Source organism: Erythranthe guttata, chromosome 10, assembly GCF_056151865.1.
Source record: "Erythranthe guttata isolate IM_541 chromosome 10, IM_541, whole genome shotgun sequence".
In the NCBI taxonomy this organism is placed as follows: Eukaryota; Viridiplantae; Streptophyta; class Magnoliopsida; order Lamiales; family Phrymaceae; genus Erythranthe; species Erythranthe guttata.
In genome coordinates this window covers 19,322,757-19,341,021 of record NC_142542.1, presented here as the reverse complement: position 1 = coordinate 19,341,021, position 18,265 = coordinate 19,322,757, and the positions used below count along the sequence as shown (strand labels likewise).

General features: G+C 37.0%; 2 protein-coding genes across 2 annotated transcripts; both read left to right on the top strand.

The window, feature by feature from the left end:
• Window positions 1-6,497: 6,497 nt before the first annotated feature.
• On the top strand, window positions 6,498-8,103 carry LOC148767767 (zeatin O-xylosyltransferase-like). The gene has a single exon (XM_088824422.1). It carries the CDS (start codon window positions 6,562-6,564, stop codon window positions 7,963-7,965), a length of 1,404 nt encoding a protein of 467 aa, XP_088680548.1. The 5' UTR covers window positions 6,498-6,561; the 3' UTR covers window positions 7,966-8,103.
• Window positions 8,104-15,354: 7,251 nt separating this feature from the next.
• On the top strand, window positions 15,355-17,202 carry LOC105949447 (Mitochondrial glycoprotein family protein). The gene is made up of 3 exons (XM_012972760.2): window positions 15,355-15,580; window positions 16,128-16,462; window positions 16,860-17,202. Exons 1-3 carry the CDS (start codon window positions 15,467-15,469, stop codon window positions 17,023-17,025), a joined length of 615 nt encoding a protein of 204 aa, XP_012828214.2. The 5' UTR covers window positions 15,355-15,466; the 3' UTR covers window positions 17,026-17,202.
• Window positions 17,203-18,265: the final 1,063 nt, after the last annotated feature.

Here is an 18,265-nt window from a genome sequence, read left to right as displayed (position 1 = left end):
ACTTTAAATGAAATCGGCTCTTGTATATGATTGGTTCAATTTTTTATTTTGGGACCACGTGTACACATCCTCCTACCTATAAAATACTAATATAAAAATCGGAAATAAAAATTCAAGGCCCTACATTATTTTTATATAAATAAATATTTTTATTATATTATATAATTCAAAAATATATTCTGAACTAAAATTGCATCAAAAATAGGAATTTTCGATAATTTTATATACAATTCCAACTCCGATCCAGAAAAAAATATCAGAAAAATCGGAAATCGAAACTTCGAAAATCAAAATAAAAGATATTGATCCAAATTTAGATATTTCCAGCTCACAATTGGCGAGATTCGGAAATTACATTTTAATTCCACCCCTATGTGTGAGCATCTTTCTACTAGGGTAAATTTGATTCCTTCTTTCCTATTCAATCACAGTTCCAATTTTATTTATTATTCTTGGCTTGTGAACGCACTCATAATAGAGATACTACAAGATTTGAATATTTTTTTTTTTAAAAATTAATAAAAACGGATCCAATGTACGACAAGTTGCATATGATTGATGGGATTTTTCGAACAAACAATAAATTATGGGGAAACTACAGATAAATCCCTAATCCAAAACTCAACACACAGATCAGTCCCTAGGTAGTTTCCCCAAGCAATTCAGTCCCTACTCACGCGCCTAACATGCAGTTCAGTCCCTAATAAAATGTGCAAATACTAAAATACCCTTTACTTTATACTAGTTTTACATAACTTATTTCCAACCTCCAACGCGCCGTTTGTGTTACACGCTCTTTGCCCGTTACATTTCAAAAATCAAACAACAAGAAAGAAGCTAAAAAGGTGCAGGAAAAAAACCACCGTTCAGTTTATACCCATTTACAGACAAAGAAGAAACGGAGAAGAAACGAAGAACAAAGAAACAACAAAGAAGGAAGAAACAACGAAGCACGAAGAATCAACAAAACGCAGAAAAATTATACAACGAAAGGAAAAATAAAAATAAACAAACCCATTTCTCGACAATGGTGAAGCAGGGTAAACAACAAGGTTTGATTTTTTTTTTTTCTTTCATTTTCTTGGAAACAGACCCATTTGGGTGTTGCTTAAGCTTGCAAAAAGGTTTATTTGTTGTAGAATTGCATGATTTTGAACATATCTTCTCATGGGTATTATGTCTCGACTTTATTCGGTGTTTTCCCTAATCATTAAATCGGTTCCAATATCTGTTTTTCTGTTGTTTGGGTTTGCAAAGATCATTTATTTGTTGTCGAATTTCATGATTTTGTAACAGTTTCCTCATGGGTATTATTCTTCGGTGACATTAGCATGTCCCCAAAGTATTTTGAGTCTTAACAAGGGTTTCATATAGGATATGGGAAATAGGCTTATTGTATTTTTCGTACTAGTTCTATAGTATGTGTCATGGACAGTAATGGTATTAATAGTGCATTTAGATGGTATTGACACAGGGTACTCGAAGTACTGTCCCGAAAGCATTTAGTCCCAACAAGGGATATGTCATATGTAATAATGGTATTGTTCTTGACTTCGGACGGTATTAACACAGGGTACTGGAAGTATAATCTTTGATGGTTCTGTAGTATGTGTCATATGCCACAATAGTATTACTAGTGCATTTGAATGATATTACTAGTGACTTTGGATGGTATTGACATATGGTACTAGAAGTATAATGTTTGATGCTCCTGTAGTATAAGTCATATGCCATAATAATATTACTAGTGCCTTTGAATGATATTACTAGTGACTTTGGATGGTATTGACATATGGTACTAGAAGTATAATGTTTGATGGTCCTGTAGTATAAGTCATATGCCATAATAGTATTACTAGTGCCTTTGAATGGTAATACTAGTAACTTTGGATGGTATTGACATGTGGAACTTTATAGTACGTTGTATTTGTTATAATTGTAGTTTTATGTGTATGTAATTGCAGGAATTGATGTAAAAGAAGATTGCAGTCAATGTATGTATTTTATTTTCGTAGGCCTCGTTTTACAGCAAGGTGATTGAAAGAATGTCTGGGTTGGAGATACAATCGGAAGCTCAATAGGTTCATGGATGCAGGCAGCAGGATGGGAACCTTGATTGCGGCTTTATTTTGCAATTAATTAGTTTGTATAAAGAATATAAGCGTACCATTAAAATGAGCAACAAATACTTTTTAGTCTATTCGATGATACCTTGTCAACACTAGACTTGTACTTACTTGATGAACAAAGCGTACTTCACATGTGTATTCACGAAAAACATACCATAATCGATGTTGATCAGCTCCCACATTGTTCCTATTTATTCTTAATAGTCTTAAACTGAAGAGTTGTGTCTTAAAATGCGGTCATATGGATGCATTGGCCCGACAATAATAAATAGAGTGTAACAATACTATATGAATGGCAAACATATACTTTATCAGTGAACAAAGCGTACTATAGTCACGAATCACTTGTACTTCACATGTGTATTCATTGTACTTACTTGATGAACAAAGCGTACCATATTTTTTGATGAATTGAATTGTACCAATTGCATTGACGCTTTAATGATCAATAAGTACGGGAGATGCATAAATTATGTTTTAGATGGTTATTTTAAGGTAGGTGAGAATTATTGTTGCGTTTGGAATACAAGATCCCATAAATATGTTGAATTTCATACATGATACTCATATACTATACAATATATTCATACAAGTCTACAATGCTCAAGTGTAAAACTAATATTTTCTTCAATTGTTACCATAATCGATATTGATCAACTCCCACATTGTCTCCATTCATTCTTAATAGTCTTAAAATGAAGAGTTGTGTCTTAAAATGCGATCATATAGATGCATTGGCCGACAATAATATATAGACTGTAACAATACTATATGAATGGCAAACATATACTTTATCAGTGAACAAATCGTACTATAGTCACGAATCACTTGTACTTCACAAGTGTATTCATTGTACTTACTTGATGAACAAAGCGTACCATATTTTTTGATAAATTGTATCGTACCAATTTCATTGACGATTTAATGATCAATAAGTACGGGAGATGCATAAATTATGTTTTAGATGGTTATTTTAAGGTAGGTGAGAATTATTGTTGCGTTTGGAATACAAGATCCCATAAAAATGTTGAATTTCATACATGATACTCATATACTATACAATATATTCATACAAGTCTACAATGCTCAAGTGTAAAACTAATATTTTCTTCAATTGTTACCATAATCGATATTGATCAACTCCCACATTGTCTCTATTCATTCTTAATAGTCTTAAACTGAAGAGTTGTGTCTTAAAATGCGATCATATGGATGCATTGACCCGACAATAATATATAGACTGTAACAATACTATATGAATGGCAAACATATACTTTATCAGTGAACAAAGAGTACTATAGTCACGAATCACTTGTACTTCACAAGTGTATTCATTGTACTTACTTGATGAACAAAGCGTACCATATTTTTTGATGAATTGTATCGTACCAATTTCATTGACGCTTTAATGATCAATAAGTACTGGAGATGCATAAATTATGTTTTAGATGGTTATTTTAAGGTAGGTGAGAATTATTGTTGCGTTTGGAATACAAGATCCCATAAATATGTTGAATTTCATACATGATACTCATATACTATACAATATATTCATACAAGTCTACAATGCTCAAGTGTAAAACTAATATTTTCTTCAATTGTTACCATAATCGATATTGATCAACTCCCACATTGTCTCCATTCATTCTTAATAGTCTTAAAATGAAGAGTTGTGTCTTAAAATGCGATCATATGGATGCATTGGCCCGACAATAATATATAGACTGTAACTAGGGGTGCTAGTTGGAACGGAATTTCCAATTTCCGCCGGTTCCAATCCGAAAAGTTTCGATTTTGGAACAACTTTTTTCATTCCGACTTCCGAAATTCCGATTTCCGAATTTTTCCGATTTTTTTGGATTGGAATTGGAATTATATAAAATAAATTTGGAATTTCCGATTTCCGATCCGATTTAATTCCGGAATTAATTCCGAAATAATCCGATTTTTTTCTGAAAAATACACCTATAAATAATATATATTATATAATACTTCTTTTTCCGAAAAATACAACTGTGAGTTTTGTTTTAGGATTTTGACATAATGAACTTTTGTTAGAAGTTTTATTGGATATTATGTTGTGTTTATTTTTTTTTTATTTTTTTTAACTGAATTTAATAGTTATTAGTTTTACTTTTATCAACGTGAATGTTCTTATTTTTGAAATATTATGAACATTTTAGAAAATCTCGGCTAATTTTTGAAATTTTAAAGCTTATGTGATTTCCGATTTTTTTCCGAAATTCCGAAATTTCCGAGCCTTTTGGAATTGGAATGAATTTTTAGATTCCGAATATTTTGGAATTGGAATTGGAATTGATTTTGTACTTCCGAATTTTTTTGGAAATTTTCCGAAAAGGCTTATTCCGATCCGATCCATCCGACTTTCACCCCTAACTGTAACAATACTATATAAATGGCAAACATATACTTTATCAGTGAACAAATCGTACTATAGTCACGAATCACTTGTACTTCACATGTGTATTCATTGTACTTAGTTGATGAACAAAGCATACTATATTCACGAATAACCCAAACTTTACCAGCTTATACATTGTACTTATTTGGTGAACAAAGCGTACTATATTCACGAATAACCCGAACTTTACCAGCTTATACATTGTACTTATTTGGTGGACAAAGCGTACTATATTCACGAATAACCCGAACTTTACCAGCTTATACATTGTACTCTTATGTTCACTAATTAAACAACAGTACATAGGTTTTACATAGCATGTAGACTGAAAATATTACTAGATTCAACACTATCAAACTATGAACTACTCCACCTTCAGAATTACAATTCTTCACTTCACTTTCTTGATGGACTTGGTTCATCGACGCACTTGTAGCTTCATTTTCTTCACGATTTGAGTTGGAAAAAGTTTGCCCAACTTCAAATGGTTCACACCAATGGGAGTAGCCATGGTGTGGGCAACAGTAAAATAACCTTCCAGGATTCGAAACCATTGTGGGGTGGGTGGGTTTTACAGTGATTTTTTCGTCGGAAAAAGAGGAAACCAGAGGAGAGAAAGAGAGAAGAAATAGAGAAGAAAGAAAGCAGTAGAAACAGAGAAGAAAGAGAAGAAAGAAAGAGAAGATGAAGAGAGAGAAAAGGAAGAGAGAGAAAAGGGTGAGAGTGAAAAAGAAGAGAGAGAATATAATAAAATATATAAAATTCACATTAGGGACTGAACTGCATGTCAGACGCGTGAATAGGGACTGAATTGCTTGGGGAAACTACCTAGGGACTGATCTGTGTGTTGAGTTTTGGATTAGGGATTTATCTGTAGTTTCCCCATAAATTATTTTTACCATTCATAAACACACAAACACTTAACAGTCAAAATTCATGTTGATTGCAAAGAAAATGCAAAAAACTAAATAATAAAAAGATGAAAACGTGACATGTGAATTCTGACTCTCATTATTTAATGTCTCTCATAAATAAAAAGTAAATGATCCTAGATAGGGTTGGTTTACGTACGAGCATGGGCATTATTCATAATTAAATTGCGTACACGATAAATTATTTAATATATATATATATATGTTAAAAAAAATTAAATTCTGAGCAGATCAGCCGATATTTAATATAAACTGAAATGCTAAATCCCACACTAATTTTATTAAATCATGCACATAACAAAAAAATATTTATCTCTTTAAAATCTTTTCTTCTACTTCCCCACACTTCTTCTTTTTCCCTATTTTTTTTCACAAAATCACACACTAATAACGTCCCTAGCTAGCATTCGAAGTTCGAATTTGACAAAAATATTTACATGTTCAAACTAAAATAAAGTTGGATTTTGAGGAAAAAATCCGAATCGATATGAATTTGAATAATTAAAAAAACTTAATGAATTTGAATAAATATTAAATAAAACGGGACTCGTTTTTTAGGATTATTCACGTAAAAAATTAATGAATATAATTTTGAGTGACTTAGATAAAATTATTTTAGAGAGAATATGAGTAGAGAGAAGATTTTTTTTTTTTTTAATTTATGTGTGGGATTTAATAAATTTTAATGTGAGATTTAGCACGCCCCTAATATAAATCGGATTCCACTAATTTTTTTGACATGTGGCACTCATAAGTCTTTAACTCTTAATAAATCACGATGATTATAATTACGTTAGAGAGTTTACGGGTTATGCTGGTGTTTTTTTTTTTTAGAATCTTAATTATATTTTTATTTAAATTATCCACGTATCAATCATTTTATGGCATCCGACTTTTCTATTGAAACACGTCATTGAGTCTAAATTTGATCCCTAAAAAAATTTGGTAGGAAAAAGTGTTTTGTACGTGTGGAACTCTCTATATATTAATATCCATACCGTATTCAAAATTATAACTCATTTTGCCTAAGAGAAAATTAGAAAATTAAAATTCAGAAAATTCCCCCAACTACTGATCAATGGGAAGTTTGAATCATGCCGCCGCCATTGATGAAGAAGCTCAAGTTTCAGTAATCATAGTCCCGTTTCCGGCACAAGGCCACCTGAACCAGATGCTGCAGCTCTCCTGCCTCATTTCCTCCTACTCAATCCCCGTCCACTACGTCGGCTCCGCCGTCCACAACCGCCAGGCCAAACTCCGATCCAACGGCCTAAACCCTAACGACGTCGCCGGAATCCACTTCCATGACCTCCCGATTCCGCCGTTCCCCTCTCCTCCTCCCAACCCCAACTCGTCCAACAAGTTCCCGGCGCAGCTCCAGCCAGCCTTCGACGCCACTTTAAACCTCCGGCAACCACTCGCCGACTTCATGCGGACCTTGTCGGAAAAGCACAGGAGGGTCGTCGTTATTCACGACCCACTCATAGCTTCTGTCGTCGAGGATATCGTCTCGATACCCAACGCCGAATCGTACGCGTTCAACTGTCTGTCGGGATTCTTCCAGGTTTTCTTCGTGCACGAGCTCATGGGCAAGAAGTGTTCGTTGAAAAGCCCCAAAGAACTCCCCACTGTAGCTTCGTGCATAACCAAAGATCTTATGAGATTCATTTTCTCGCAGAATCAGGCGTTGGGTTACCGAAAGGGAGATCTGTACAACACGTGCCGGCTTCTGGAGGCGCCTTTCTTGGATATACTCGAGTCCGAAGAAGTCGCCGGAAACCGGAAAAGCTGGGCTATCGGCCCGTTGATTCCGGCGACAAAATTCTCTTCGTCGGAGAAGAAACACAACTGTCTGACGTGGCTGGATAAACAGGAACCGAAATCTGTGATGTACGTAACTTTCGGGACGACGACTACATTGACCGACGAAGAAATCGAAGTTCTTGCTAATGGGTTAGAACAGAGCAAACATAAGTTTCTTTGGGTTCTGAGAGAAGCTGATAAAGGTAACGTCTTTGACGGAGAAGAAAGACGGGAAATCCAGCTTCCGTCTGGTTTTGAACGGAGGGTTGACGGAGTTGGGCTGGTGGTTAGAGACTGGGCCCCACAGCCGGAGATTCTGGCGCATGAGTCGGTGGGTGGATTTATGAGCCACTGCGGCTGGAATTCTTGTATAGAGAGTATTACGATGGGGGTGCCTATGGCGGCGTGGCCGATGCACTCCGACCAGCCGACGAACGCGGTGTTTGTGACGGAGATACTTAAGATGGGGTTGGCTGTGAGGGAGTGGACTAACGGCGGTGAGGAGGTGGAAGCTTCTACCGTCGAGAATGTTGTGCGGAGGTTGATGGGTGGTTCGGAGGAAGGCGGTAGGATTAGGAAGAGGGCGGAGGAGTTGGCGGCGGTGGTTCGTGGGGCGGTGGAGGAAGGCGGCGCTTCTAGACTTGAGTTTGACTCGTTCATCGCCCACGTCACCAGATAAGGGATGATATATAATTTCGTGATTTGGACTGGAAAATTAGGAATGTGTTTTCCAAATGTAAAAGTTGTTTGTGCCTCTGTTGGTTACAAAATAAAAGTTGTACTACTAGGTTGAATCTATGAAATAATATTTATTTAATGCTCTATTTATATAGTATACTTACTTTACGAACATCCTTTTAAGTCTATTAATTTTTTATTGGATCTTCCAACGTCTAATAATATAATAATTGAATTTAATTAGATAATTTTATTTTATTTTAACTAATCTTATCTTAGCAAGCTAATTAGAAGGTCTAAAAATATTAGCTATATATATTCCCAGATCTTAAAAACCAACAAATAGGAAATTATTATAACTATATATGTTGTAGTAATTCGATACTAAATTTAATCAAGAAAAAGATAAAACTCTAAATCTCAAGAAACCTTATAAGCATCAAACACACGTAGTATATGTAGCTCACTTGCAGTAGTTATCAGAAAACGACAAAAAAAATAAAAAATAATTGGTATCAGAGCAATTGTTACGATTGAACCAGAGGGTTTGGGGATATTGGGGAGATTATCTCACGATCTATTCATGCAATTTTCAGAATTACAAATCACGTCTTAGCTCCCAACTAATTCAGTTAGTTCAGCTATTTATACAGCAGCCACGCCACGTGGCGGCGCTTCATTGGTGGACTAATAACTAATACAAAAAAATATGAAAACTGAATAGTCGTGAAAGGAAAATGCGATTCTTTAAGTGAGGGTGCGTTTCTTCAGTAACGACGTCGTTTCCTTAACTCCCAGCTCAGCTGGTAGTTATGGTCGTTACATACCTCCTCCCATGAATAACAACCATGCCCTCATGGTTGAAGTTGAGGAAAGCGTTGGAGAATCTCGGCAGCATCTTCCCACGTGGCCTCGGCTTCCGGCAAGTGAGCCCATTGAACCAGCACTTGACCCACGACGGTGTTGTTACGCTTAACCAAGCGTCGTTCCAGTATTTTGACGGGAACCAGTAGGTAACTTTTTGGTCTTTAAATATTTCCACAATTCACCTAAAATTTATAAATTATAAATTTTTGGTCCACTATTTTTATAAAGTGATATTTTAATTTTTTATTCTACAATTTCGAACCCCCTTGGCAAAAATACTGGATCCGCCACTAATCACAGTCATTGGTTGGAAGATGTCCTACCTTTCCCTTGCCCTTTACATCTCTCGTTATGCCAGCTGTCTCATCTTTTTTAGTGCCAGATGTTTCACCCTTGTCACTTTGCTTGGTGCCAGATGGCCCAGCCCCATGATCTTTTTTTCATGTGTAGTATAAAAGCAGCGCTGAAGAAACCCCATAAGCAAGGGTCAAGTAGTGGGTAGACCTCACCATAGAGGACACCGACTCACAAACCACTTTGCCCAGGTTTTTGTTCGCCTCCTCAGATTTTTCGATCGCCGCCGCACTCTCCCTCGCGGCCACAGCTATTGGATTCTCATCGGATGGTGACGTGTGTTCCCTTCTGATTTCGTCCAAAATTAGGGACCTTAAACTTGCTAGTGTCGCAGTGATAAAAGCATACACGTTGTCACGGACTTGTTCCCTTAACAATGAACCGTGCGGCCTTAGCTCCTTCTCGCCCCTCGCGATAGCTAAGTCAGTCACGGACTTGTTCCCTTAACAATGAACCGTGCGGCCTTAGCTCCTTCTCGCCCCTCGCGATAGCTAAGTCAGCCTCTCCCGAAAGTGTTGCGAATGCTAAGTGATGGAAACGAAGGAAGAACCTCAGAAGATAAGAGAGTTTGTAGGAAAGTACTTTTATTGCTTAAGTGCTTGTTGGATTTCTTGGATGGTTACAAATGAGGACCCACCTCTATTTATACTAGACCACCTCCTCAATGGACGGTGGAGATCTATTTGATGTAACGGTTGGGAGTGGTTCACTAGAACACTCCAAAGAATTCCTACAAGATATCTACAAGGGAGGGTTCTAGAATATTTTCTAGAATCTTCCAAGAATCTCTACTCCTCTATACATTTGGGCCAACTTGGGCCTAACCCTATTTGGGTTAAATCTTGGGCTTCTTAACCTCCCAACCCAAGGGAAACTGGCAAAGGGTTGGGCCAAAACTAGCGGGCCGTGACATCATCCCCCGCCTAATCCGACGACGTCCTCGTTGCCTCGAACAAGTGGACACGATCTTGAAATTGCCACAAGTCATCCTTAGTCTCCCACGTTGCCTCGGATGCAGGTAGTCCCTTCCATTTGATGAGGTATTGGATACTCGGGGGAACACCCCTACGTCGCTTTAGTTGCCGGCCGAGCACTTCTTCGATCTCTTTATCATATGACTTAGTCATAATGGGTGGTGCTCGGTGTGACTCTCATCGGCTCGGGTCTTCCTTGTCTTCGTGATAAGGCTTCAACATACTCACGTGGAAGACCGGGTGGATTTTCAAAGAACTTGGAAGTTCTAGGCGATACCAAACTTTGCCGACTTTGGCGATCACCGGGAATGGTCCTTCGTACCTCCGCACAAGTCCCTTGTGCATGCTCCACAATGCCTTGAATTGTTGGTGCAATAGTTTCACCATCACTTGGGCCCCAACGTCGAATTCCCGTGGTCGTCGTTTGTCGTCCGCCCATTTCTTCATTCGTCGCCTAGCCTTCTCAAGGCACGTCCGGGCTAAGTCGGCTTGTTCCCTTAGCCATCTTTAATGCTTCGGGACTTCTTCCATCGGTTGCCGTAGCCAAAGTGTGTGGCGTAAGCGGCTGTTGTCCCGTTGAAAGCTCGAATGAACTCCTCCCCGTGGCTTCACTCCACTGCAAGTTGTAAGAAAATTGAGCCACGTCGAGGAGCTTCGCCCAATCTTTTTGATTGGCTCCCATGAAGTGCCGTAAGTAGCACTCAAGTAGGGCGTTCACCCTCTCCGTTTGCCCGTCGGTTTGGGGGTGGAAACTCGTCGAGAAGCAAAGTTCGGACCCCAAAAGCTTGAAAAGTTCCGTCCATAATCGCCCCGTGAAGCGTGGGTCTCGATCGCTTATGATGCTCCTCGGTAGTCCCCAATATTTGACGACGTTCTTGAAGAAGAACCGGGCTACCTCCTTCGCGGTGCAATCCCTCGTGCAAGCTATGAACGTCCCGTACTTTGAAAAGCAATCTATCACCACCATGATAGATCCGGCCCCCTCGGACATCGGCAAGACACTAATGAAGTCCATTGAGATCGACTCCCTTGGTCGCTCGGGGATTGGGAGTGGCTCAAGTAACCCTGCCGGCTGCTTATTCTCCACCTTGTCTTGTTGGCACACAAGACAAGTCTTCATGTACGCATCGATACTGTCCCGCATGTGAGACAAAAAGTAGGCCGTCTCGAGCAACGCCATTGTCCGCCTTTGGCCCGGATGCCCCGCCCACTTGGTGTCGTGGCATTCCTTTATGAGGTCCTTCCTCAAGCTGCCCCACTTCGGAACGAAGAGTCGTTGTCCCTTCGTGTAGAGTAGGCCGTCCTCTACCCAAAATTGCCTCGTCTTGCCCTCCTTGACGAGTCGGATTAGCTCCTTGGCCATCAGATCATGTTCGAGCTCTTCTCGGATCATGTCGGCCAAGTTCCCCCTTGTCGAGCTAATGGTTGCGAGTTCGGCCTTTCTACTCAATGCGTCGGCCACAACGTTTGCCTTCCCCGGTTTGTACTCCAAAACGTAGTCGAACTCCGCTAGAAAGTCTTGCCACCTTGCTTGCTTTGGCGAGAGTTTCTTCTGCGTCTGGAAGTAGCTCGTGGCAACGTTGTCGGTCTTGACCACGAACGGTGCGCCTAGTAGATAGTGCCGCCATACTCGAAGGCAATGGATGATGGCGGTCATCTCCTTCTCTTGGACTGTGTAGCGTCGTTCCACCTCATTGAACTTTCGGCTCTCGAAGGCGATCGGATGCCCCTCTTGCATCAAGACCCCTCCGATATTATTAATATATTAATTATTAATATATTATATAATTAATAATATATTAATTATTAATAATTAATTCCCCTAGAAGGCTAAAAAATTAAATTGATCAAATGGGCTTCCAAATAGGGCTACCCGAAGAAGCTAAACGGGCAGGGTTTTAAGTACTACCCACCCGGATAATTGTCCACGTCACCAAGATAGGGGTGATTGGTCATTATTTCCATAACCTTGTGCTTCATTTGAATTATTTTTCTTTTTATTCTTATTTTTTTTAATTATAGATCTGATATTTTATCGCAATTAAATTATTATTTTTCATTATTTAGTTTAGAAAAATAAAATTGAATTGTCAAAAGGAAAAAAAAAGTGTTGTATTACCAAAAGAATGTACTGCGAGACGACAATTTCGATTTTAATTTAAATTTCGGATGATGTGACCAAAACTTGTACTTGATCAACATGGGACTATGTTATATTAAATGTGCCTTGTACGCGTAGTTGTACTGTACATATCTAATTTATTTATTTAATTTGCAAAAATAAATTAGGAGGTGAAAATAATGTGCATGGGAAAAAGAAAGAAGAATTTCCACAAGTTAACTTAAATAATTTAACCATGCCGCATACTATCGTAAGTGAAAAATAAAATAAAATAAAAAAGAAGAATTTCGACGCAAGCATTTAATTTAGTGATGAAATTTGTATCCAATCATTGTCTACACAATGACTTGCACTGAAATTTCCACCTGAACGATGCAACATTCACCAGCAAGGAAATCTTTTCCGACGAGACTGATAGCTGAAGTCCTCGAAGTTGTATCCACTGATAGCTGAAGTCCTCGAAGTTGTATCCGAAGATGTAAACCAATGGGAATTTGTAAAAAAAAACGAAAAAAATAGTATTATATTTGTAAAATATTCAACATATTCTAGAACATAATCATGAAAAAACCTCGTAGTACAGACAACTTACAATTTCCAAATTCGTGTGTTTCTGCATCCGGCTTGCGTTTTAGTCGCATAATAGACTCTGCCCTAATTTTTTGATGAACGGCAAATGTATCAGCACTAACACATACCAAACCTATTCTCACAGTGAGGTCCTTTGAACTGAAATCTCCTTTCGGGTATAACTTCATCTTCCTATGTATACAAATAATATAAGTTTAATACATAATGAGAAATTAAAGACACATTCGACATAGTAAAATTAATGGAAACATAAGAAATATACCAATTGTAACCCCTCAAAGGAAATTCTTCAGAAGCCCAAACATCTTTCAATTTAGAGAATTCTGTGATCTTCCAATCGTGTGTGTGTTTATAAGTTGGCGGTTCCAGTATAGTCACACGCTCGACGACTCGTTGTCGTTGTGTTTTAAGAACAAAAACTTCAGCCCCAAGGACTAAGGTGTCATCAACAAGGTATCCACTTGATTTATCCGATAAATTTCGTAAATCCCCATTCAGACTTTGTTTCACTAAAACACAGATATTTGTCTGAGATCTGGTTATAGAGGAAGATGGTGAATATGGCATTGAACTCCCAATCGACCGGCAAAGAATTGGTCTCAGCCAAGGCTAAGTATACGGAAACATGGTGATTGCCCCTTCCTTCACCATATGGATAAATAACGAGCCTCCTGTCAAAAAAAACATCATAAGTTAGCTTAGTAAACGACAAACCTTTATGGACTATTCAGTACATTTGGTGATGACATCTGAATGAGTGCAAATGACTCTTAATGGTTCAGCCCAAAGATAGGTGCTGACCGAATCAGTCCAATGTCTGAATGTGATTTGGATATATTTACCCTTAATCAAATTAACTAATCTATTCCTTGTTTATTATTCTACTTTTTTTTTATTATTCTATTTTAAACGATTGATTTTTTTTCTTCAACCTAAAATTTCTATGTTAATATTTTCGAAAACCCTACACGACGAGACAATGTTACTTTTAGCTGTTTTATTTTAAAAGGTTACTTTTTTTTCTCTATTTGTTTGGCATTTATATTTCCAATTTTTTTATAATTGTAAAGATGTTTGATATCCACTAAAAATTCATACTTCGCTAATTAAGTTAATCAAGCAAAAATAATTCCGTTTATACAAATATGTTGCTCATAATTTAATTAACAGAATATTTTAGAATTTCACCAAGGCTATAATGGTAAAATAACATTATTCAGACATTACTTGTCTTCAGCTATCAAATGAGCTTAATGGTTCAGCATTCAGTATACCTAAACAACTCTTAGTCATTCAGATATGTTTTCAGCATTCAGCATTCAGTGCTTAATCTTATCAAACGCACCCTCAATCTTGGTAAAAAACTGTGTGGGCGACACTTCTCTTGTTTCCATAATCAATTCTAAGGAATAAAAACACTCGAAAAAATTAGTTCATTATTCTATAATAAAAAAAAAAAAAAAAAAAAAACGAAACGAAATTTGGAGAATAATGGTTACAAACCCTCATCATCCACCGGAAGCACAGGCGGCGGCGTTCTTTGAACGGCATTTTGGTGAGAGGTTGCTGTTGTTGACGGAACGGGGTTGTTCGACTCGAGTTCGTAAAATAAATTGTGACAAATCCAATTACCGGCCTCCGTCAATCTTTTTTTAACGGGTACTTGGCGAATCCAATTACCAGCCGCCGCCACACTTTTCTTAACGGTTATTTTGTCCCCATGTTTGTCGAATAACGTATGATACAACAAAGTACCTATCCCAAAACCCACCATATAATTCACCCAAAAATTCTCACTAAGCCTCATATTTGTTTGTTTTTTTTTTTTGTTTGACACGAGAAAACAATCAACAAGAACCCCAGAAGCTTATAATAAATATATAGACACAGGAAATAATATATAATCTTGGAAAGAAAATAAAAATAAATTAATAAGGTTTTGTATTAAGATTCACCACGTGTTGCTGTCCGAATTTCTTGTGTTACAAGCTTTTTTTTTTTTTACTCGTGTTGTATTTTTGGGTCCTTACTATTTGGAGCAAGTTTAATTCGGACTAAAATTGAAATCGGATTCTCTGAAACGGACACGTGTATTATTAAAGCTCGAACGACATTTATCACATCCCTATATAAAAACTATTTGAAATTTTCGTTTTCCAAATAAATATATTAGTGTAAATAAATTAAGTATTTACATATTTTCACTTTATGGGACATGTTGGAGAGCTAAAATATTTCATTTATTATTTCTCATGTACAAAAAGACAGTTTATTTCCTAGTTTCGAACTTCTATTATTTCGAAGGTTTAAAAGTTTATGGTATTTTAAAATAAGTGCCTAGAAATAATATTACACTTGGCAAAAATAATCTTTTTGTACGATTTTTTTTAAATTCTTTCATGGAAATTTAAATTAAAGTTAATAACATTACAAAAATTAATATAAAATTTTATTATGTATATAACTTTCATATTTAAGAAAAGAATATTAAACCATTCCAAATTGTTTTGGCAACACAAACACAAATTAGGGCTCAAATTCATTACCTGATTTGAAACCCCCAAATTCCACAGTAGAACTCGGATTCGATTACAATGCCGAGAGTGACACAGATTCTGCGCACAGCTCGTAAATCGATTCAGGATTTGGATTTGCTGAAAATCTTAGAATCGGAGCTCAACCACGAACTCTCCTCTATGCGCTACCAGGTTAATTTCTCCTCCAATCATAATTTCCATCCTCTTTGGGTTTTGAATCATTTGATGTGTATTTTTGATTTGAAAGCACAAAAATTTCGCCATTGTTTCGATGCTTGTACCTTAGTCTAAATTCTTAGCTCTGGTGTTGGTTTGTTGATGCTTCTGATAAAAAAAAGTTACTGTTGATGCTTTTTGACTTTGACTTTTCTGTGTTAGAGATTGATTTTTGATTTAGTTAATGTGGAAGGTGGTTTCGATGGTTTCGGTTTCGGTTTCCTTTCCGAGGTTTCGAGAATGCCACATTATGTTTTATGTGGCACAACAAAACTTGAGAACAATGTAATCAGTTAAAACTTCTACCTTTGTTCGGTTCTTCATCAAGAAAATCGAATAGTGTAGTAATTTTCCGAAAGATTTCACTGTAAAAAATATGTCCACATTAAAAGAAAAACACGTTTTGATTGTCTTACGACTTGCAATAATCTGTGGTCTCCACTTGATTTAAATGAACAACTAGGTTATAATCTAAACATTTTGTCGGTTGATATGGATATAGGATGACAAAATTGGTTCGTTTGGAGATTTTGTAATGGAGTGGGATTCTCCAAAGTCACAAGATATTGTTTTACGAAAAAAATGTTCCTCGGGTGAAGAAGTTGCCGTCTCAGCATTGTTGGGCCGCGAGGCCTTTCAAGGAGGCGGCAGATTTCCGATGGAAGCTTTGATGAAAATATGCGTAAAGAAGCCCGGTTTGAGCTCTATCTTGCAGTTTGACTGTGTGGCATCTAACAGAGAAGGTAGTGAATCTGATATCGAAATTCAAAGTGCACATTACTTCCCGTCATCTTCGTCGTGCCTCGATTCTTCAATTTATAGAGGTCCATTATTCAGGTATTCTTCTATTTCAGTTTCATTCGATAGTGTTGTTTTTATGTTGGCTAATAATGTCGAAGAAAAATAGATGGTTTGATGTATATATGTTATGGCCTGTTGAGAGTTTGGGTTTCCCGTTTTTTCTACCGTCGTATAAATGTCTAATTTTTTAAACATTTTACGGTTTTACTTGCTGCATGAATCTGTCTATGTTATTGATTTGGGCCTCATTTCTTCTTTTTATGTCCAGAAATGAGTTCCCGTTCATTGTCTTTGAGTTGAGCAAATATTTGCATGAATGGGAGTTTTTCCATATGAGAAAAATCCATTTTGTTGGTCTTTCGAAACTTAAGAAGAAATATATATACATACAAGTTTTAAAGTGTTACAATACCATTTTCACATCCCTATGCAGTGATTTGGACCCCACTTTACAAAACGAGCTGAGAAAATATCTTGCGACGAGAGGAATTGAAGAGAACTTTACCAACTCGCTACTCCTTCACTTACACAAGAAAGAGCATGGTCAATACATGGGATGGTTGCAGAAGCTAAAAGACATGTTGGTCGAACACGAGTGATGTGTACGTTATACATACAAATTGGAGCAACCTCGTTTTACCTTCAAATTTTTCCATTACAGATTCTCGACCCTGGCCCATAAATGCCGTAAGTAATTTGTGTTCAATTTACAGTTTTGACCACCTCTTTACTTTCACATTATTGAGGCATGATGAATCTTTTTCGGAAAGGCCAAATCGGAGATTTTTCTGCTACATTTATTTTCAAGTCTCGTTTTTTTTTTTTTTTTTTTTTGTTTATTGGTGGGGTTGTCGATAAAATGGTCCAGAATATATTCAGGATAAGGATTGGATGCTCTTTGTTAGTCACTTATTTAAAAATAACAAGAGTTCTCACTAGTGTAGATGTGACTACGGAAGCTTCGTTTTCTTGCACTTCATGCATTGATAGTGCACATAGGATTCTGCTACTTTTGTTTTTAGGGTTTATTGCATTTGACTCCCATTTGTTTATTTTAATTGTTAAAAAACCCACCGTGGTATAAATATTAACAAAAACTTCCCTATGATGCAAATATTTATAGCACGAGGAGTTTTTTGGCAATTCGATATAACACATGAAGATAAATGCAATAAATTCTTAACAAGATACATATTGTTATAAGCTGCATATATAAATGTATATATTGGGTGTACATGTGATAGATTTGTCCATAAGTTTCACGTGGACCCATGTTAGGAAAATAAAATTATGAGATGCAACGATGTAGAAGCAAGAATTTTCACTTATACCCCTCCGCCCACCCCGCAATTTTTTGGTAATTACGATTCGATCCCTTTAATGGGGGGGAGACAAGTTGTCCTGTACCCGGAGGCAGGAGGCATAGTAGCTCGAAAGTCACTTTCCGGGTCTTTTAATGGAAATTATTAGTGTTTAAGGTGTCGTAAATTGCATTTACTAGCAGTTGTGTACTTGCTTTCCCTTTCGTTGATATATTGTACGGCAATTACAATCGCAACCCCATCATTTTTCCATAATTACATCAACCCCCCTACAATTTGTAGATTTCTTACATTAACACCCTTTTGTAGGGGGATATGTAAGAAATTTACAAACTGTAAGGGGCTGGATGTAACTTCTCAAAAAAGGGTTTTTTGTAATTGCACTTTACCTCAGGGAGGTAATTGTAATTTAACGTAAATTTACACATTTATGCGTATGCGGATGAGCGTAAAATGTGTATTTTGGTATATGTAGTGTAGGTACATCTTGCAACAATTGCATTACGGTCCATAACTA

Excerpts from the sequence above, each read along its gene's own strand:
- LOC148767767 (XM_088824422.1), top strand. The coding sequence starts at position 6,562 with ATGGGAAGTTTGAATCATGCCGCCGCCATTGATGAAGAAGCTCAAGTT.
- LOC105949447 (XM_012972760.2), top strand. The coding sequence starts at position 15,467 with ATGCCGAGAGTGACACAGATTCTGCGCACAGCTCGTAAATCGATTCAG. Across the intron at positions 15,581-16,127 it reads TCTCCTCTATGCGCTACCAG|GATGACAAAATTGGTTCGTT; the intron begins GTTAATTTCTCC and ends ATATGGATATAG. Across the intron at positions 16,463-16,859 it reads TATAGAGGTCCATTATTCAG|TGATTTGGACCCCACTTTAC; the intron begins GTATTCTTCTAT and ends ATCCCTATGCAG.